At 38.9% G+C, this 22,344-nt stretch overlaps 1 protein-coding gene across 2 annotated transcripts in view; it reads right to left on the bottom strand.

Moving 5' to 3' along the window:
- Window positions 1-22,344, bottom strand: part of LOC103543080 (transmembrane 9 superfamily member 2-like) — an 89,199-nt gene that overhangs the window by 41,525 nt on the left and 25,330 nt on the right. For both annotated transcript variants that reach the window (XM_070604954.1, XM_070604953.1), the window contains exons 6-7: window positions 18,585-18,712; window positions 14,052-14,163 (exon numbers count right to left, since the gene is read on the bottom strand). In XM_070604954.1, coding sequence (XP_070461055.1) covers window positions 14,052-14,163; window positions 18,585-18,712 — 240 coding nt within the window. The remainder of the gene's footprint in view (window positions 1-14,051; window positions 14,164-18,584; window positions 18,713-22,344) is intronic.

Here is a 22,344-nt window from a genome sequence, read left to right as displayed (position 1 = left end):
ATATACGACTATGTACTGGGGTTTTGGGGAGAAAAAAAGAAAAAAGAGGAAGATTGGCAACAGATGTTAGCTCAGGGCCAATCTTCCTCACGCACACAAAAAAAAGATTCAGAGGAAGACTAATGATAATGAGCACACACAGAGAAGAGCGAACATGGAGTAAATGAGGTAAAATGTTAACAATTGGGGCATCTGGTTAAAGGGACTACAGGAATGCTTTGTATTGTTCTGGCAATTCTTCTGTAGTCTGAAATTGTTTCAAAATAAATTATTTTTAAAAACCTATAAGAAAATCAGAATTTATAGAACTGACAGATCCAGGGGTAAGTATTCACTGCATGAAAGGATTTATCTTAGCCATTCCATTAAAATATTGTTCCTATAATAAAATGTGACTTAATTTATCAAAATTGGAATTACATGCATCTCTTCACCAGCCTATCCATTGCCTTAAGCAAGTTAACTCATATCAAGTCTTTAAAAAAGGAGAGACACTTTCAAATATGCACTATGAAGTTTGGAGTTTAAATACAAGGAGAGCCTAGAAAATCTGCAGTTGTTAAACCAACTCATTTTTGCACCAAACACTGCCACCTGCTGGAAATAATAGACCACAACACACATTATTCTTCCATAAGAAAGGAGCAAATTATTAAAATCCTAAGGCACGTTTGAGAACAAAATGACAAATGCAAAAAGATAACTAAGCAGTGGAACCTATTTTTTTATCCATTTAAAATTAATAAATGAATCTGCATCTTTACATGCCAGAGTTTCCAAATCTTTCAGAAGGCATAGCAATTCTCACAATCAGACGAGGTGAACAGGTCTTTAATGTTGTTTATAACGGAGGCACAAGCAGCAGAGGTAGAAACAAAGATGAGACTTCTTGATTCATGACACAGCACCCCATCATGGGTCTCAGTCAGTAAAAACTCATGCAGGGACTCTAAGAATCACGCTGGCAGGCAACTAGACATTCTTCTAGGCCAGATGTTTTCAGCAGGGAGAGCAGCACCCCCTACGGGGCATAATGAAAATGTGTGCGGATGCCACTGATACTAAGCAGCATAGGAGAACGCCAGATGCCCGGCAGCACAGTGAGACCCGAACAATGAAGAATTGAGAAGAACTTCCAAATGCCCCATCCAACATTAGTGTGAGTGGAAAACTGCTTACGATTATCTGCACCGAGATTCTATCTCCATTTTACAGATAAACATAAAGTATTTTTATATGTCTTTAATATACATTGATATTTTTTTCCGGGCATGCAACTACCAAGTAAATTGAGGGGAAATGGTACCATGTTTGGTTTGAAACTACCAAAATTGATCAACATTTTGGAAAATCATGGCATCATTTGGAAAGATGTGACCTACAGTGTACAATATTCGTATATTCATCTGCATTCACAGCTGTCACACTTACAGTGATTATACACCAGGTGCATGCATCTTACAGTGACTGAAATATATACTGAAATACGTATTATTTTATTACAAGTCACTTTCTTTTCACTTATCCTTTATAGTATAGCTAGGGTGTTATATTGACATGTATTGACAAGTTTAATTATGTGGTATCTATTAATATAATTTTACAATAGTAAAGGGAGAGTTATCAAACATGTTATTAAAAGAGGACATCAATCCGATAGGGTTAAGAACTACTGTCCAGCTCAACTCCCTCGTTTTTTTATAGGGAAACTGAGGTCCAGAGAGGAAAGTGAACTTGTTCAGGGTCACAGCATGAGTTTGAAGCAAGCCAGCACTAAAATTTGCTGATTCTCAATTCAGTTATTGGCCTATGCTGCCTGAACATCAGAAATACATTTGGGGGAAAAAGGCAACGCTATAAATGTGGCTAGGGTCCCAGGCTAGCCCACAAATAAAGCTTATATAACTCCAAAACATAGCTAAAAGAAACGTGATTAGAATGAAACCCAAAAAACTTTTGCTTGGTAGTATAAAAAGAGTACGTTTCTAGAGTAAAAGTATTGTGACTAGAAATACCTTCACCTGGCATTTAAGGCCATTCAAAATCTGTCTCAAATCTCTCTCTCTAACCTTTCTACCAACACTACGTAAACAGTTAAAGTCCAGGGTGTGAGACTGAATCTTTTGGGCCTGTACATACCCCAGCACCTAAAACCTGGCACATAGAGTACATTTGTTGCCTGTTGATTAATGAATAAACAAATGAAAAATGTTTGTCTCAATTGGACGAGTTTATTTACTATTCCCCATATATACCATGTACATTCTTACCTGGAAAGCCCTACCCCCAGCTCTCCAAATTCCTAAAATCTAGGTCTCTTAACTCAGTCCATTGGCCTTCCCACAATGCCTCACACACCTCTGTCCCTTCTATCCAAATCATACTCAGCGTCCTTCGAGGCCCAGCTCAAGGCCCTTCTCTTATAAAGCCTTTTGGGCCAATTTGCCCACCCTAATTCCCTCCCATTCTAAACTGACACCATGTAATAAAGAGGCTGCATTGAGAGCCTGCATCCTCTAGTCAAACTAATCTGGGATTATAATCCTTTACATCTGTGACCTTGGGCAAGCGACTTTACCTCTATGAGTCTGCTTTATTTTCTACAAAATGGAGATTTAAAATAGTACCTGCCTTCAGGACTATTGTGAGAACTAAAGTTGAACTAGGTACTTTATAAAAATTCCCATGCTGGGCACATAACAGGCACTCAATAAATATTTGATATATAAATGAATGAACAGAAGGTCATCACTCAAATAGTAATCTTTATGAGCCATCCTTCAATAAATTCTGGATAAATCTGCTGTATAAACTCCAAACTTTATAACCATTTAGGAACATGAATCATTTTCTGAAAACATAAAGTGCACATGATGCTTAATTAAAAAGCAAAAAGACAAAACTGTTTAAACTAAAAATTCTTATATTGCCTCTGAACCTTTCTGACGGCAGCTGCCTGACCAGGGGCTCAGGCCCACAACTCAGCTAATGACCACAGGCTCCGCGGCCAACAGCAGTTTGCAGGTGGCTGCGCTAAGATGGTAGAGGCGGCCCAGGAGGATGGAGGTTGGCCGAGAAGCTGCTGCAGCTGCATGGCACTGACATCTGTAACTAATTTGACGTGTGCACGGAATTTGGCTTCCTGTCCGTGTCCCACTGCCCCATCCCTGTGTCAGGATTGCGCCTGCTTCTCCCCATGACCCTAAGAACACCTTTGTGCCAAAGATACATGGAAGGTTTCCATAGTCTGCAGGAGAGTGACACCGTGTAGCTCACCCAGCAAAAGGCCTGGAATCAATCCATGTCACGGGACTTGGTGGGATTTCCTGTATTGAGAGTGAGAATCAACAAAATGGGGGAAACACGTAGAAGCACACACCAAAGCAGACAGTCCCTGCAAATGGGAAGGTCTAGATCTTTGCCAAGATGGCAGCCACTGGTCACGTGCAGCTATTCAGCACTTGAAATGTGGCTGGTCCTAAGTGAGATGGGCTGTAGGTGTAAAATACACACCGGATTTCAAAGACTTGATACAAGAAAAAATATATAAGATATTTCTTTACAAAAAGAGTGCTCTATAAACACTGTGTTCTAGTTAATAAATTTGTTTCTCACAGGGGTATGGGTTAGCAGTTCTGACACTACTTACATTATGCTGGGGTTGAACAAATCAGTCAATATATCGTAGATGATGGGAGCCAGGTTTCTCACTGTCAGGGAAAAAAGTTACAAATAAGCAAGGGGAGAGGGCTAGCACGAACACTGGGGTGCTGGATGACAGAGACAGCAATATGAACTCATATTCATTTATTTCCTTATCCACTTGTTTATGTCTGTATTTTCCCACATGCAATTAGCAAGTAATCTGTGGGGTGATACTTTGCCACTGGGAAAATAACCAGTTTCCCCCACACTCATGTACCTACAATTTTAACATTCATTGATAATATTGACCTGAACCAACTATTTACTTGGAGGGTGAAAAAATAGTGATTTTCAAATTCTGTCATGCCCACTGAAGCAATTCAATAAATGACGATGAGGTACCCAGCTGGTTGACAAAATTTTCATAACCCATATTGTAGATTAAGTTATTTTATAGTTACAGTTACCAATATATGAAGCCTTGCTTCTCATTTGTTCATGAAAGTTCAGACTATATTATGGGTTCAATAGGATCTTGTAAATTACTCTAAGACACAGCAACAATGTACACCTGGGATGCCCAAAGTAGGCTCACAGTGAGACAGAAATGTTACTCCAGAAGAGAACACCATAGTCAAGCACGGTTGTAAAATGCTGAGTTAGACTCAGTCAAAAGGTTTCTTTATTAGGATACTTTTAAATAGTTTACTAACGTGCAAACGTGCATTGTGGAGCTGAGAAAGGAGGCAGGAGAAAGTAGCATTTTCCAAACTTATTTGACTAGTGTTCTCTAGGGAATGCAGTTTAGGAAATGTTAACGTGTACCATTATAACTGGGTTAAAAAAGCATTTTCAACCCAAGACAGAAAATGAAGAAACAGCATCATCAGAGATATACATCACCACTCTTCCTTACACCCTCCCCCCGCAACTACGACAGCAACTTTGTGCTGTTCAGATGAAGAATATTGTGGCTTGGCGCATTCTCACTGCATAATTCCACTCTGCATACACGAGCTACTATCGTGAAGACATCTGTAAATCAAGTGCTCCTGTATCTGAGACAAGGAATAGGAAACCTTGTGTGACTACTATGGGTTAGGCACCGTGCTTAAAGATTTTATATTAGCTCGTTTATCTCTGATAGCAATCACACGAGGTGACATCCCCATTTTACAGATAAGGAAATTCAGGCTCAAAGTAACTTGTCCAAGTTCACACAGGTAACAAAGGTCAAGCCAGGATTCAAACTCAGATATGTGTGGTTCTTTCCATTGTACCGCTTCTGGAAGCCAAGGGTCTTCTAAGCACCCTAAATGAGTTTCAATGGGAAAGGGAAATTGCGGCTTCTAGAATAGCTTCCAGGATTCAGACCAGACTGTCGAGGAACAAGGGGTTGAGACCTAGCCCAACTAAGGCGAGTCCCCACATTCCCCCACTCGGTGTGGCTGCATCTGAACTCGTGCCTCAGCTCCTTTGGCAGCCACAGTTACTTCCTGACAGGCAGACACACCACTAATGCCATACTCTGTAGGCTCCTGGTATGAATCTGAACTTCAATTTAGATCTGCTTTCTCTTGGCTTTTACTGTAAACATAAGAGTTCCTACATGTAAATTTTAATAGCCAACTGACAAGTGATGAAAAACAGAAAGGCTTCAGCTCTTCGGTCAACTTCTGATAAAAGCTTAGACTTTGAATAGTATTCTCAATCATTAGGGAAAGGTTATTTTAATTTCTTCAGGGTGTATTTCATTCCTTTCCCCAAATTACACTTCTGCATTTCATACAGAGATTAGAGTACTGGACTATACTTATTGGACTAGTAAATTGCCTGTTTTCACCAATTGTACTTTGGGGAAACTGCAGGATGTAGGACCAAGTAATCCTGACCTCTAGCTGAATGATTCAAAGCACACACATACATTTCTAACATAAACGTTTCTCATTTTCTTTACAGTAACTCTGTAGGCAGAAAATATAATAGACCTTTAATAGAGACAACCAGAATAGTATAGTGGAAAAACTATGAGTTTGGGGGCCAAACAGTCCTGAGTTTGAATATCACTTCCACCTCCTGCTAGCAATGATCCTGAGAAAATTACCACAGCTTGCTGGGCTTCAGTCCCCTCATTTATAAAATGGAGATAACCACTATAGGTGACACATAAGGACAAAAGCAAGGCATCCCCAATCTGGAATTGCTTTCAGAATGAGATTAGGAAGAATCCTGTTATGATGGCTGTCAGGCCCTCTATAGAAATGATACAAACCAAGCACAATTTGTAAACGTTTGAAGAAATTTGAGACCTAATCCCAAATAAGGTGATTAGGGTGTGGTCTCAGGAAAGCATATCTAAAGCCATAAGAAATTAGCCTTATACAAAATCAAGTATATAATCAAAGCTGAATCAAAAATATGATTTATAGTCTTAAAAAACCTTAAAAGAAAATTACATAGATCTACACAGTCATAAAAGGTTTTCCCTATGAAAGGAAGGTCCCAAAGTTACTCTTTTGGTGAAGTACCTCTAACACTGTCCAGGGCTAAGAGCGCCTACCCATGAATAGAAACATCTGCTCCATGGGTAAGCATAGCATTAGAGTGCCATGAATATCATCTTTCAATACCTCACCTCCCTTCGCTCTGGTGTCCTATGCTTACCAAGAAACTTTCTATTTATTCTGTTCTATTTATATCTGCTTTCTTATACATCTTTATTACAGGCAGATGTGCTAACCAGCTAACATGAATGGTGTTGTCTACTAGGCATTTATATCTCTCTATTTACATTAATACATTGGTATTCTGGTTTACACATTGGACCCTTAGGAGTTTGCCTAGTATAAACCTATCTCCTTTTGGTACACTCACAAAATTAAAATTCTGAAGCATGACTTTAAAGGATTAACAAAAACCTAGTATTGCTGAGTGTATGAGGAAACAGCACATCCTCAGTCTTCGCAATTTTTTTGGAAAAGAATTTGGCAAGGTGTTTTCAAAATGTGTGCACTCTTGGGGCCAGCCCCGTGGCTGAGTGGTTAAGTTCACACGTGCCGCTTCAGCAGCCCAAGGTTTCGCCAGTTTGGATCTGGGGCACAGACCTAGCACCGCTCACCAAGCCATGCTGAGGCAGCGTCCCACACGGCAGAACCAGAAGGACCTACAACTAGAATATACAACTAGGTACTGGGGGGCTTTGGGGAGAAGAAGAAAAAAAAAAGAAGATTGGGAATGGGTATTAGGTCAGGTGCCAATCTTTAAAAAATAAGAACGTGTACACTCTTTTACCTAAACAGTCCTACTTCTAGGAGTTTAACTCCAGGAGATAATCACATAAGTAAAAAAGTAAGGATGTTCTTTAAAGCTTTGTTTATAATAATTAAAAATTAGACATTTGGGGGTGGGCGGAGCAAAATGGCAGGGTGAGCTGACCCGGGATTCCCTCCCCTCCAAAATACAACAAAAGATTGGAAGAACTGAATTTCAGAGAATAAACATAATGCTAGCTCGTTAGAGACCTACAATACCAAGAAGGCGGAGATCATAAACCTAGCTTTACACCTTTGGAGGCGCTGGAACGGTAGGAGAGAACATCGCTCCCTCCCCTAGAGTCTGCGATTGCTGCGGCGCGGGTCGGGAAGGAGCGGGGGAGGGGCCGCGCGACCGGGGGATCATCCAGGACTCCTGCCGCTGATTCACTGATTCTGTGGAGACCCGCTGACGGGGGGGGCCGGGGGGGGGGAGAAGCTTCCGTCCGTGGGGACCCTATAAATCAAGGGCCTTGGGAGACCAGAGAACAGAACTGATCTGAACCCAGACCGGCGTGTGTGAGTAACAGCCCCTCCCCCCCAGCAAAGCCAGTGGGCGCAGCCATCTTGCCCCGAAGGCGGAGAGCTAACACGCCGCTCTCGACCCCCATCTAGTGGCGACAGGCTGTAACTGCAACTGAATTCTACCACCATGAGAAAAAACCGCTCCTCTACCATCCAGCAATTTATAAAAGCCCCAGACCAGAAGGAAAACAATAAAAACATAGAATTAAGTCCTGAGGACTTGGAATTAGGTAAACTAAGTGATAATGAATTCAGAGCAGCTATAATCAAAAAACTCAATGAGGTAGAGAGAAAGATAGAGAAACAAACCGAGTTCTGGAGTTACTTCACAAAAGAGATTGAAATCATAAAGAATAGTCAAACAGAATTACTTGAGATGAAAGACACAATGGACCAGATAAAACAGAATACGGATTCCCTGAATGCCCGTGTAGACAACCTAGAGGAGCAAACTAGCATAATCGAGGACAGACAGGCTGAATGGCGCCAGACAGAGGAAGAAAGACAACTAAGAATTAACAAAAATGAGGAAAATCTCTGAGAGATAATGGATTCAATGAGGAGTAAGAACATAAGGATCATAGGAATTCCCGAGAATATGGAAAAGGAAAATGGAGCAGAAAGTGTGCTTAACGAAATTATTGAAGAGAACTTCCCAAATCTAGGGATCAACGGAGAAATGTGTGTAGAGGAGGGTTTTAGATCTCCTAGATTTGTCAATGTAAAAAGACCTACTGCAAGGCACATAGTAGTAAAGTTGGCAAAAAGGAACGATAAGGAAAGAATACTCAGGGAAGTAAGAAAAAAAAAGAGAATAACCTATAAAGGAGCCCCTATCAGATTGTCAGCAGATTTCTCTATAGAAACCCTACAAGCTAGGAGAGAATGGAGTGATATAGTCAAAGCTTTAAAGGATAAAAACCTTCAGCCAAGAATACTCTATCCAGCAAGAATTTCCTTCAGATATGAGGGAGAAATCAAATCTTTTCCAGACAAACAAAAGTTAAGGGAATTTGTAACTAAAAGCCCTCCATTACAAGAAATCCTCAAGAAGGCTCTCATACCTGAAAAAAGAAAAAAGGGAGAAAGGGGACACAAGCCACAGACTAGGGAGACCGATGGATAGAACCAGAACAGGATAGCAAATATTCAATTATAGCATTAGGGTAAAGGTAAGGAAACTACCAAAACAAGGACGATCTTAGCACTCTAACTACCAATTAATAAGACAAGTTGGAATAAAAAATGAAAATAATTATTTAGGAGGGGAAGAGCAAAGGGTCTAAATCAGTATTGGTCAAGTAAGTAAGAGACCACCAGAGAATAGACTATATTATACACGAGATTCTAAATACAAACTTCAAGGTAGACACTAAAATAAAGTACAGAAGAGAGTCACAAATCATAAATAAGGAAAAATCTAAGAAACCCAGCATAAGAAATTGCAGTATTAAATGGGTAGTCTAAAGCGCACAGGAAAAGAAATGCAGGAAAACAAGATAATGAGCAACAGATTAACAGCACTAAGTCCACATGCATCAATAATCACTCTCAATGTGAACGGATTGAACTCTCCAATAAAAAGACACAGAGTGGCAAAATGGATTAAAGAACACGATCCAACAATTTGTTGCCTCCAGGAAACACACCTCAGCCCCAAGGACAAACACAGGCTCAGGGTGAAGGGGTGGAGGACAATACTTCAAGCAAATAGCAAGGAAAAAAAGGCAGGTGTTGCAATTCTCATATCAGACCAAGTGGATTTCAAAATAAGACAGGTAAAGAGAGACACAGAGAGAGAATATATAATGATCAAAGGGACACTTCATCAAGAAGAAATAACGCTTATAAATATCTATGCACCCAACACAGGAGCACCAAGATTCATAAAGCAACTATTAACAGACCTAAAGGAAGATGTTAAAAACAACACAATAATAGTAGGGGACCTCAACACCCCACTCACATCAATGGACAGATCATCCAGACAGAAAATCAACAAGGAAATAGTGGAGCTGAATGAAAAACTAAAACAATTGGACTTAATAGACATATATAGATCACTCCACCCTGAAAGAGCTGAATACACATTCTTCTCAAGTGCACATGGAACATTCTCTAGGATAGACCATATGTTGGGAAACAAGGCAAGCCTCTACAAATTTAAAAAAATTGAAATAATAACAGGCATCTTCTCAGATCATAGTGCTATAAGGCTAGAAATTAATTACAAGAAAAAAGCTGAGAAAGGCACAAAGATGTGGAGACTAAACAACACACTCCTGAACAAGCAATGGATCACTGAAGAAATTAAAGAAGAAATAAAAAAATACCTGGAAACAAATGAAAATGATAGCATGCCATACCAACTCATATGGGATACAGCAAAAGCTGTATTAAGAGGAAAATTCATCACAATACAGGCACATCTTAACAAACAAGAAAAATCCCAAATAAGCAACCTTAAAGCACACCTAACTGAACTAGAGAAAAAAGAACAAATGAAGCCCAAAGTCAGCAGAAGGAGAGAAATCATAAAAATCAGAGCAGAAATAAATACTATGGATACAAAAAAGGCAGTAGAAAGGATCAATGAGACAAAGAGCTGGTTTTTGGAGAAGATAAATAAAATTGACAAACCACTAGCCAGACTTACAAAGAAAAAAAGGGAGAAAGCTCAAATAAACAAAATCAGAAATGAGCGAGGAGAAATAACAACAGACTCTGCAGAAATACAACAGATTATAAGAGAATACTACAAAAAACTATATGCCAACAGAATGGAGAACCTAGAGGAAATGGATAAATTCCTGGACTCCTACAATCTCCCAAAGCTCACTCAAGAAGAGGCAGACAATTTGAACAGACCAATCACAAGGAAAGAGATTGAAACAGCAATCAAAAACATCCCAAAGAATAAAACCCCACTTCCTAACACATTCTATGAGGCCAGCATCACGCTGATACCAAAACCTGACAAGGACACCACGAAAAAAGAGAACTACAGGCCAATATCACTGATGAACATGGATGCAAAAATCCTAAACAAAATTTTGGCAACCAGAATTCAGCAATCCATCAAAAGAATCATACATCAGGATCAGGTGGGATTCATACCAGGGACACAGGGATGGTTCAACATCTGCAAATCAATCAACGTGATGCACCACATCAACAAACTGAGGAATAAAAACCACATGATCATCTCAATAGATGCAGAGAAGGCATTTGACAAGATCCAACAGCCATTTATGATAAAAACTCTGAACAAAATGGGCATAGAAGGAAACTACCTCAACATAATAAAGGCCATATACGACAAACCCATACACAACATCATACTCAATGGGCAAAAACTGAACCCCATCTCCCTGAAAACAGGAACGAGACAAGGATGCCCTCTATCACCACTCTTATTTAACATAGTACTCGAGGTCCTGGCCAGAGCAATCAGGCAAGAAAAAGGAATAAAAGAAATCCAAATAGGGAGGGAAGAAGTGAAACTCTCACTGTTTGCAGACGACATGATCTTATATATAGAAAACTCCAAAGAATCCATTGGAAAACTGTTAGAAGTAATCAACAACTACAGCAAAGTTGCGGGGTATAAAATCAATTTGCATAAATCAGTAGCATTTCTATACTCCAGTAATGAACCAACAGAAAAAGAACTCAAGAATACAATACCATTCACAATCGCAACAAAAAGAATAAAATACCTTGGGGTAAATTTAACTAAGGAAGTGAAGGACCTATATAATGAAAATTACAAGGCCTTTCTGAGAGAATTGGATGACAACATAAGGAGATGGAAAGACATTCCATGTACATGGATTGGAAGAATAAACATAGTTACAATGTCCGTTCTACCTAAAGCAATCTACAGATTCAACACCATCCCAATCAGAATCCCAATGACATTCTTTACAGAATTAGAACAAAGAATCCTAAAATTCATATGTGGCAACAAAAGACCCCGAATTTCTAAAGCAATCCTGAGAAAAAAGAACAAAACGGGAGGCATCACAATCCCTGACTTCAAAACATACTACAAAGCTACAGTAATCAAAACAGCATGGTACTGGTACAAAAACAGGTGCACAGATCAATGGAACAGAATTGAAAGCCCAGAAATAAAACCACACATCTATGGACAGCTTATCTTTGACAAAGGAGCTGAGGGCATACAATGGAGAAAAGAAAGTCTTTTCAACAAATGGTGCTGGGAAAACTGGAAAGCCACATGTAAAAGAATGAAAATTGACCATTCTTTTTCACCATTCACCAAAATTAACTCAAAATGGACTAAAGACCTAAAGGTGAGACCTGAAACCATAAGACTTCTGGAAGAAAACGTAGGCAGTACACTCTTGGACATCAGTATTAAAAGGATCTTTTCGGACACCATGCCTTCTCAGAGAAGGGAAACAATAGAAAGAATAAACAAATAGGACTTCATCAGATTAAAGAGCTTCTTCAAGGCAAATGAAAACAGGATTGAAACAAAAAAACAACCCACTAACTGGGAAAAAATATTTGCAAGTCATATATCTGACAAAGGCTTAATATCCTTAATATATAAAGAACTCTCGCAACTCAACCACAAAACATCAAACAACCCAATCAAAAAATGGGCTGGAGACATGAACAGACATTTCTCCAAAGAAGATATACTGATGGCCAATAGGCACATGAAAAGATGCTCATCATCGCTGATCATCAGGGAAATGCAAATCAAAACTACACTAAGATATCACCTTACACCCGTTAGAATGACAAAAATATCTAAAACTAATAGCAACAAATGTTGGAGAGGTTGCGGAGAAAAAGGAACCCTCATACACTGCTGGTGGGAATGCAAACTAGTGCAGCCACTATGGAAAACAGTATGGAGATTCCTCAAAAAACTAAAAATAGAACTACCATATGATCCAGCCATCCCACTACTGGGCATTTATCCAAAGAGCCTGAAGTCAGCAATCCCAAAAGTCCTGTGCACCCCAATGTTTATTGCAGCACTGTTTACAATAGCCAAGACTTGGAAGCAACCTAAGTGCCCAGCAACAGACGAATGGATAAAGAAGATGTGGTACATATATACAATGGAATACTACTCAGCTGCAAAACAGAACAAAATCATTCCATTTCCAATAACATGGATGGACCTTGAGAGAATTATGTTAAGTGAAATAAGCCAGCAAGAGAAGGATAATCTGTGTATGACTCCACTCATATGAGGAATTTAAAATTATGGACCAAGAACAGTTTAGTGGATACCAGGGGAAAGGTGGGGTGGGGGGTGGGCACAAAGGGTGAAGTGGTGCACCTACAACATGACTGACAAACATTAATGTACAATTGAAATTTCACAAGATTGTAACCTATCAATAACTCAATAAAAAAATAAAAAATAATAAAAAAATTAAAATAAAAAAAAATTAGACATTTGGGTTGTTTTCATCAATAGGGCCCTAAAAAAAGTCTATTATGGCCTATACATTAAATGACTATGTAGTCAATAAAAAAAGAATGTGACTCTATATTTATCGACATGGAAAGATGTCCACGACATACACAGTAAGTGAAAATAGTACATGTAATATCCCATTTGTACAAAGTTGTATACCAGCACACGTGCAGTCTTTCCCTTGTATATTCTACTGAACATTGCATCCCCATGAATTCCGCCATGGTCTATGAAACGTGCATATTCTAATCATCTTTTGAAAATTCACATGCTTTAACATAGTGAATCTTCTTGAAGCCATTGTTTTAATATTTTTTAACCTGGCATTATCCAAAGTAAGCTCATTGTAGAATCCTTTTTTCACATAACACCTCTAAATACCATGCAAAAATAAATAAAATAAAATAAAAAGCAACTCGTTTCCAGAAAACCCTTTGGGAAATGACAGCATCAGAGAGCTGATAGATTATTTACCAGAATGTTAAGAGTCAGTCTGTCTGTCTATCTATCTACCAAAAATACATACCATCTTTATAAAAATAGCTATTTACCAAAAAAAGAATCCAGACGTACACATGTGGACATTTGTGTTACGGTAAGGGCTTTACATTTTCTGAAAATGAGGATGAAATGACATGAGAAGAAATCGGGCCTCCGCGATCATGTGACTTACCTCAGCTCCCGCAGCTAGTAAGTGACCAAGCCTCAGTTTGAACTGCAGGTCAGTCTGAGTCCAATATGTGTGCTCTTTTCACTACACTATACTGTGTCTCTTCCTTTAAGGTCCCACGTGAGCGGCCAGCCAGCCTGCCAAGCCCCAGACGACACCCCTCTGGTTTCCCACGTACCTCTTTCAAACCTCAGTATGAAGTAAGAGCAAGTAAAGCAGCTGGCACAGTACCTGAAAGGCAGCCACTTTAAAACAGCAATTCCTTTAACGATTGTCCTTTGACTGGTTTTAACATAAAAAACTTACCTACTTTCTTGGGCTCTTAGCTATGTTATACAACTTTGATGAAAATTGAGGCTTTAATAGTAATGAAGTATATGATATTTATATACTTGATTTGGAAAAAAGTAAGATGATGGCATGGAATACTTACTTCAAATTTCACAGAGTAAGTGTAGGTTATATTCAACTTATCTGTATATTCTCCAGGAATTTCCATAGGGGGTCCATCACAAGTTATGTGGTTTTCATCTGAACGATTATAGCTAATCGAAGAGAAAAAAAAAGGAAGGGAATTTTTATAACAAACTGACATTGTAAATTTCCAACTCATGTATATTCAGGCATGTCACAATAGGAGGCTGAGAAAAAAGATCTTTCACTATAGTCTGAATTTGAAACTCTTTGCAATTTAAAATACTTTTGTTTCTAAATGTCCCTAACACTCAAATGAGACTCAATAAACTGCCCAAAATGCAATAATTAAGAATCTTCTCTTTACCTAACAGATTTTTTTTTTTAAATCCTTCTGTTAGCAAATGGCTTTATTTTTCATCTTTCATCTCATCCCTCTTCGATATACTAAGTAACCTATCTTGTAACCTTAGCTGTAGGGTTAGAAAATGAAATAGATGAAGCAGAAACCATTTTTATAAGCACCCAGAGATTTGAGGGCCTACTGTATGTAAAATAACATATTTAGCAATGAAAGGTACTGAGGACATAATCTATGTGAATCTTTTGTGTTTGAAAAAAGAGAATGATTATTAAAAACAGAAGATGGAAAACAAAAACTGGAGAAGTTTGAAACTAGACAGGACTGATAAAGCTAGCAAATGCCTGGTCGGGAATAAAGAAACTCTTATATCGCTTGAAAAGCAAAAAAGGAATAAAGTGGAGATAGAAAAATCAAAAGAAGAAATAGTGATGCTTCACTTTTAAAATATTAATCCAACGTGTAATTTATCCCTTGGTTTCTGTCTAAAGAATACTATGCAATCCTTACTGGATTGTTATGTATATGCACAATAAAACCATTCACTCACAATTGCACAGGTTGGGGCCAACCCAGTGGTGTAGTGGTTAAGTTTGCACATTCCACTTTGGGGGTCTGGGGTTCACAGGTTCAGACCCTGGGCAAGGACCTACATACCACTCATCAAGCTATGTTGTGGGGTGTCCCACATACAAAATAGAGGAAGACTGTCACAGATGTTAGCTCAGCGACAATCTTCATCAAGCAAAAAGTGGAAGATTGGTTACAGATGTTAGCTCAGGGCCAATCTTCCTCAGCAAGAAAAAAAAAGTGCACAGGTTATTGAGATACACCTCTTTCTATTCATTTTTGTACCTCAGTGTCTGGTACAAAATATGCCCTTATTAAGTGTTTGTAGGATACATGCATTCTATTCAAATCCAAAATACATATTAAAAGTTATGAATTAAAGAAATAATAATTGTTAAGCCTACAGATCAAAACTTAACAAAAAAGAGAAAAATTAAATTACTGCGTGATCATGCACATCAACGTTTGCTGTTTAAATATGGGCCTTGACCTCAGTATAGGAAATATCTGCATTTCATATAAGAAAGATTATGCAGCAAAAACTGTGTTAAGATCTCTGACCAAGGTAGAAGCCCTATTTTAAACCACTGGCCTTACATAAGAGTTGACACTTAAAAAGGAATGCTCTGAATGCTGTATTGAGAACAGACTTCTAGAAGACAAGGGTGGCAGGAGGGAGACCAGTTAGGGTTTGGCAATAATCTAGGTGAGATATAATGATATCTCAGACAAGGTAATATTGGTAGAGGTGATGAGAAGTGGTGGATTCTGAATATATTTTGAAAATAGAGCCACGTGATCTGGATCTGGATCCAGATCCAAAGGATTGGACTGGATATAGGGTATGAGTGAAGAAAGATAAAGAGGAATCAAGGGTGATACCATGGTTTAGGGGCCTGAGCAACTGGAAAGACGTAGTTGCCATTTCCTGAGACAGAGAAGACAACAGGAGAAGCAGGTTTGGAGAGAAGATTCAAAGTTCATTTTTGGAGATGTTAAGTTTGAAATGCCTATTAGACATCCAAGTGGACATGTCAAGTAGACAGCTAAATATACTAGTCTAGAGGTCTATGAGTCATGGTGGTATCTAATGCCATGAGACAGGATACAGATCACCAAGGTGTAAGTATAAATAAAGAACAGAGAAAGTTCAAAGACTGAGTCCTGCGGCCCTCCAACATTAAGAGGTTGGAGAAATGAGAAGACTCATAAGCAACCAGTGACACAGGAGAAAACTAGGAAAGTATGGTAACCCAAAAGCCAAATGAAGCAAGTGTTTTAAGGAAAAAGAGATGATCAACTATGGTAACCATCAGGGAAATTAGCTGGGTACAGTACCTAAAAGAAAACACAAGATTGCAGGCCTAGAAAACTTGAGGCCTAACTCACTTCTGTGGCCTTGAGCAGATCACCTAATTCTGAAAAAGATGAATTATAACACAGTCCTTGTTCTCAGGGGACCCAAATAAATGACCTTTACAGTGATTAGATAAAAGTTTTATCACACGCATACATAAGCTATTACTATGGGCAATGGAGAATAAATTTGTTGTTAGTGCTGTTGAGTCAATTCTGACTCCTAGTGACCCTGTGGACAGCAGAGCGGAACCCTGCCCGGTCTTTCTGCACCATCCTCTCACCTTGTGGCACTATATCAGACAATGCTCCACTGCTGTTCATAGGGTTTTATGGCCAATTTTTTGGAAGTGGGTGGCCAGGTCCTTCTTCCTAGTCTGTCTCAGTCTGGAAGTTCCGCTGAAACCTGTCCAGCATGGGTGACCCTGCTGGTATTTGAAATACTGTGGTATAGCTTTCAGCTTCACAGCAACACGCAGCCACCACAGTATGACAACGGACAGACGGTGGTGTGGTTCCCTGACCTGGAAATGAACTCTGGCCTCAGCAGTGAGAGTGCCGAATCTTAACCACTAGACCACCACGGCTGGCTGTAGAATAAATGTAACTCTAAAAAATTATTTTCTTGGACTTTTTAATCTATCCGAGTCTGAGAACCTGAGATGTGACTGGAAAGCATTAAGTTTGATTTTCATATGGCTGATGAGATTAGCTTCCTGGAGGATCACACTTTGTGTGTTTGCTACCTTTCCAACCAAATGATTTTCAACATGAGCACTCATCCTGACTCAGACGTCACAGTCCATCATCCTAAAATTCTGTTGCCAGATATCAGAAGTGACATACACAAAAAAGCACGGGTGATTGCCCTTGACAATGGTTAGTATTTCCTGGCCTCGCCTAGTAGCTATGTTTACCCCTGTGATTCATAAATATGCCCTGATCCTTTTAATTCTTCTTTTATTTCCTGTCTGTAACACTTTGCAAAGATAATCTTCAAAAATTTTAACAGAGCCACTAACTTTAAAAGAATATCCTTTTACTAAGATAAATCAGAGTTGGAAAGTGCCAGTATTCTTCACCATTTGGGGCCTGTTTATCTAATGAACTCTATGGACCCTTTTGCCCAGAAAAACACACATCAATAAAAATTTCCAGAGTTTGATGCATCAGGGTCCGTATTAAAGACTCCTAATTCAGCCCTCTTCTTTTACTGATGAGTAAATTACGCCTATGAGAGATCAAGTTAACCTACCCATGGTCAAAAGCTTGGCACAATACATTCTCTAACTATTCTTTCCCTTTGGCCGTCAGCAGTGACAGATGGAACCACCTTGGCTAAAGTAAAATAAGGTAGTAGGCTTAAAAACAATGATGCCTGATTCCTTTCTATGAACTTGCGGTTGACTTCCAATATGGAACCAGCAGAGATGAGACTAAAAATCTAAATTTTCTAATTCTTTGTTCTGTATTCAGAAAACTATACCATACTTGCTTCATTTAATATACTTCACATAAGTCTCAAGGGATAACTTCCTCCATCCTAATATTTGAGGTTTTGTACTATTTTGCCCATAATGGATGATGATTTTATACATTGTGTGACATATTCCCCTCTCTACCTGTCTTAAGTGGAGAGTACTAATCTTATCCTACAATTTCAAAGAATCTTAGAGTTGGAACATTAAATGTCACCTGTCCAGTCTCTTACCCAATGCAAAACTGTCCTTTACAATTCATTGAGCACTTGCTTACTAGGGACTACATACTATGGTGGATGCCTAATTGTGAAATCTCCAACAGCTGAGTCATCCAGACTCTTCTTACGAACATCCAGGGACAAAGTACTCACTAATTCTTGAGACGGCTTATTCGACTGTTAGAGAGTTCTAATTGTTAGCAGATTTTTCCTTATACTCAGCTGATACCTGTGTAATAGACTCCATTGGTACTAGGCTTGTCCTCTGAAGAAACATAAATCTAAATCTAATGTTTTTGTTGTATGGCAGCTACTAAAGTGGAGGGTTAGGATACCCTCAATAAGTCTATCCTCTGCCAGATCTGTCAATTCTTCCTCACATCACATGGTACTCAGACACTTAGTACAGGTAGAAGGGAATAAAATTACCCATTTGGTTTTTCAAACTGTATGGCTAAGGTTACATCACATGTGTATACTAAAATGAAAACTCTCGTTGAGAACTTCTACATTTTGAATTAATTTTTAAATTAATAGAGCTAATTAAAAACATATTCTGTAATTACCTTTTAGGATCAAGTCTAGCAGTAACCAATCTTGCAATACCCCCATTTCTTTCACTTTCCCTGTGATATGTAAGAGTAATATCAACGTGGTTGAAGAGGTAGAAACTATTATTTTTGTTGAATTCAGACTGCAAAAAGACAAAGAAATTTTAAAGAAGTTTGAATTTTTCCTAGAAACTAAAAACTATAAAACCTGATGGTGGAATAAAAATGAGATACACTAGTTCTAAAAAGAACTGAGCTATAAATTAAGCATACTGAAGAGTAAATGTGTTTTTATATGATTAAAACTACAGCCATGAGCATCCGGCATAAAATTAAGATGTTAGTTAATTCTATAGTCTTAAATAGTTGTTACTTCTATAGTCTTAAATAGTTGGTACAAAGAAACGATATTGCAAAACTGTAAAATTCATGTACAAATGCATGTATCTCTGGATTTTTAACCATACAAAACTATGAAGTAATACAAATTAACTAATAAAATGTTATCAGTATATAAAGTGTAAGCATATCATGAGTTTGGGCTTTATTTATGGTAAAAGTAACGAAGCAAAAACAAATAGGAGAATGTGTTTCAGAATGTTAACAGTGGGACCTCTGGGAAGTGAGATTATAGGCAATCATTTTTCCACTGCTTTGTTATACTTTTCTGTACTTCCCAAATTTTCTATAATGAGGGTATATTTACATTTATAAGCAGAAGCATCAGATAAAAAGTGAATTAAACTCTCGCTACAAGCTAAATATTCACTAGTTCACTCCCTATTAGCCACAACTATATCTAAAGGCAATTATCCAAACTTCCTAGATCAATGCTTCTTAAACTTGAAAGTTCCTACAAATCATCCGGGGATCTTGCTAAAATGCAGATCCTGAATCACTAGGTCTAAGGTGAGGCCCAAGATTCTGTATGTCTCACAAGCTCCTAGGTGATGCCAATGCTCCTGGTCCTGGAACACACTTTGAGAACCACTGCTCTAATCCAGAAGAAAGAAAATTTTTGGCACTCTTTTCTGGTAAAAGTGGTTAAAGGAGAGTGTATAACTATTTTTCCATGGGGCTCTGAGGGCAGTTTTTGTATCAGAGCTGTTATAGGTTGGATTATGTCCCCCAAAAACATATGTTGAAGTCCTAACTCCTAGTACTTGTGAATGTGATCTTATTTGGAAAGAAGGGCTCTGCAGACAAAATCAAGTTAAGACGAGGGCATTAGGGCGTGCTGTAATCCAATGTGACTGGTATCTTTCCAAGAGGAAAACACCATATGAAGACAGAGACACGCAGGGAGAACGCCATCTGAGGACACAGGCAGAGACTGAAGTGCTGAAGCTGCAAGCCAAAAGGAACCTGAAGGATTGTCGGCTGTCACCAGAAGCCAGGAGAAAGACCTGGAGCCTCCCTCACAGCCCTCAGAAAGAACCAACGCTGCCAACAGCTCGATCGTGGACTTCTCGCCTCCAGAACTGTGACACAATAAAGTTGTGTTGTCTTAAGCCACCCATTTTGTGGTACTTTGTTACAGCAGCCCGAGCAAACTAATCGGTTCACAGTATGAGCTTTGCAATCAGACAGTCACGTACTAGTTATATGACCACAGACAAGTCATTTAGCTTCCTTAAGCCTCAGCTTCCTCTCTTTTAAAATGGGGACAATGAAGGGTTTGCTCATAGGATTGCTGAGAGGATTAAATAGAATAATGCATGTGAAGTACTTAGTGCAGTGCTTGGCAGAGGAAGCGTTCAATAAATATTAGACATTATGTCACCCAGGCCTTCAGTCTTCAGAAAATGAGTACAAATGAGCCTTGCCAATTACCATATTGAGTAATCTACAATATGTAAGACTCCTAGATTAAGAATTATGGCTCTGCAAATCTCAGAATTGAGGGTGATGGCCCTCAAGGCACTTTAGAGATCATTTAGTACAATGATGATAAAGAGGGTAAGAGAGATCCTGTAGAGGTGTGTCCAAATCAGCTTGAGGTGGAAAGTAACTACCGCTCACTACACTCCTATCCATAATCGCAAAACACCAGAAACGACCAAAAATGTCTATCAATACAGTTAAACGAAATACGGCATAAACATACAGAGAAAAAAATGCAGCTAGTAGATTTGCACGTATGGAGGTATGTCTGTGATATATACTCATGGAAGCAGCACAGCACAGTAGCACAGTGGTTAATATGTGGACTCCACAGTCAAACTGCCTAGGTTCAAAGCTCAGATATGGCATGTACTAGCCTGTGTGACCTCCGCCAAGTTGCTTAACCTCTCAGTGCCTCAATTTCCACATATATAATGTAGAGATCATAACAGTACTTACCTTAAAGGGTGCTGTGAGGATTAGATCAACCCATGAAAAGCATTTCAACCACTGTCGGGCATCAAGTAAGTACTCAATATTATAGGTAAAGCGATAACAAAGGCCCTTCAGGATCTGAATCCTCTTTGTCTCTCTAGACTCATCTGCTGCCACAGCCTCTACTTGTAACCCACTATATTACTAAAAAGAATGATTTATTCTGTGTTCTCACAGCACTCAGCTCATATCTCTGTCACTTACCACATCAAATTGTAGTTGGTGTATTTACGTGCTTATAACCCCTACAGAAAATTGTATTCTCCAGAGCTCACAAGGCTAGGAACTTTGGCTCATTCATTTGTTCACTCATTCAACAAATATTTCTGAGCACCTACCATGTACCAGCCACTTCTTAACTATGTCCTCAGAGCCAATATCCTTTCGGTGCTCAAAAAATATAAGAGGTAGTTTGGCATGGTGGAAAGAGAAAAGAATCTGGATCAAAAAACATTGGAATGGAATTCAGATTTTGCCACATAGAATCTTTTGTATGTCAGTCTTTCTGGGCCTTAGTTTTCTTAACTGTAAAATGGGGACACCATCATTTACCTCATAAAATTGTTAACTGGATTAAGTGAGAAATTATATGGAAAGATCTAGCGTAGCACCTGGCACAGAATAAGAAGGTCATTAAATGTTAGTTTCTGTCCTACCAGATGTTAAAATTATGCTTTAAAACTTTGACTAGATTTTGAATTCCAGTCTTATTTGGGCCAAATCTCCTGCTGAAAACTACAAATGATAAATGCAACATAACAAATATCTTCCTTAAAAGCAACATGAGCATAGAATGTACAACACCAAGAGTGAACCCTAATGTAAACTATGGACTTGGAGTCATTATGATGTACCAAAGTAGGTTCATCAACTGTAACAAATGTACCACTCTGGTGGGGATGTTGATAACGGCGGATGCTGTGCAAGTGTAGGGGCAAGGGATAGATGGGAAATCTCTATATCTTCCTCTTAAATTTTCTGTGAACCTAAATCTGCTCTAAAAAATAAATTCTTTAATATTAAAAAAAAAAAAGTAACGTGAGCTGACAAGAAGGTGAGGAATTACCATGCCAAATTCTAAGGGAAAGCAGAAAGCCCTTAGGGTACATGTGAGCCAGAAGCGAACCTGGTCCACATCCCCAGTGGACTATAGGGAAGATGGCCTTGATGCTAACCAGAACAAGAAAGGGGACTGTCCTTGAAGAGCTGTGGCCACAGGCCAGGCCTAACAAATTTGCAGGCTAGATTCACATCACCTAGGTAGCCCCAGGAAATTCAAGTTTGAATTTGCTTTGAGGTGGTCCCAAACTGGTATTGCCCAAAGATGCCTTACAGAAGTAAATGAAAATCCTCTCTGGAGAAAAGTGCTTTGACTCAAAGAAACTCCACAAACAGT

The sequence above is a fragment of the Equus przewalskii genome, chromosome X, assembly GCF_037783145.1.
Source record: "Equus przewalskii isolate Varuska chromosome X, EquPr2, whole genome shotgun sequence".
Taxonomy (NCBI): Eukaryota; Metazoa; Chordata; class Mammalia; order Perissodactyla; family Equidae; genus Equus; species Equus przewalskii.
The sequence above is the reverse complement of the archived record's forward strand: the minus strand, read 5'-3'. Positions and strand labels throughout refer to the sequence as shown.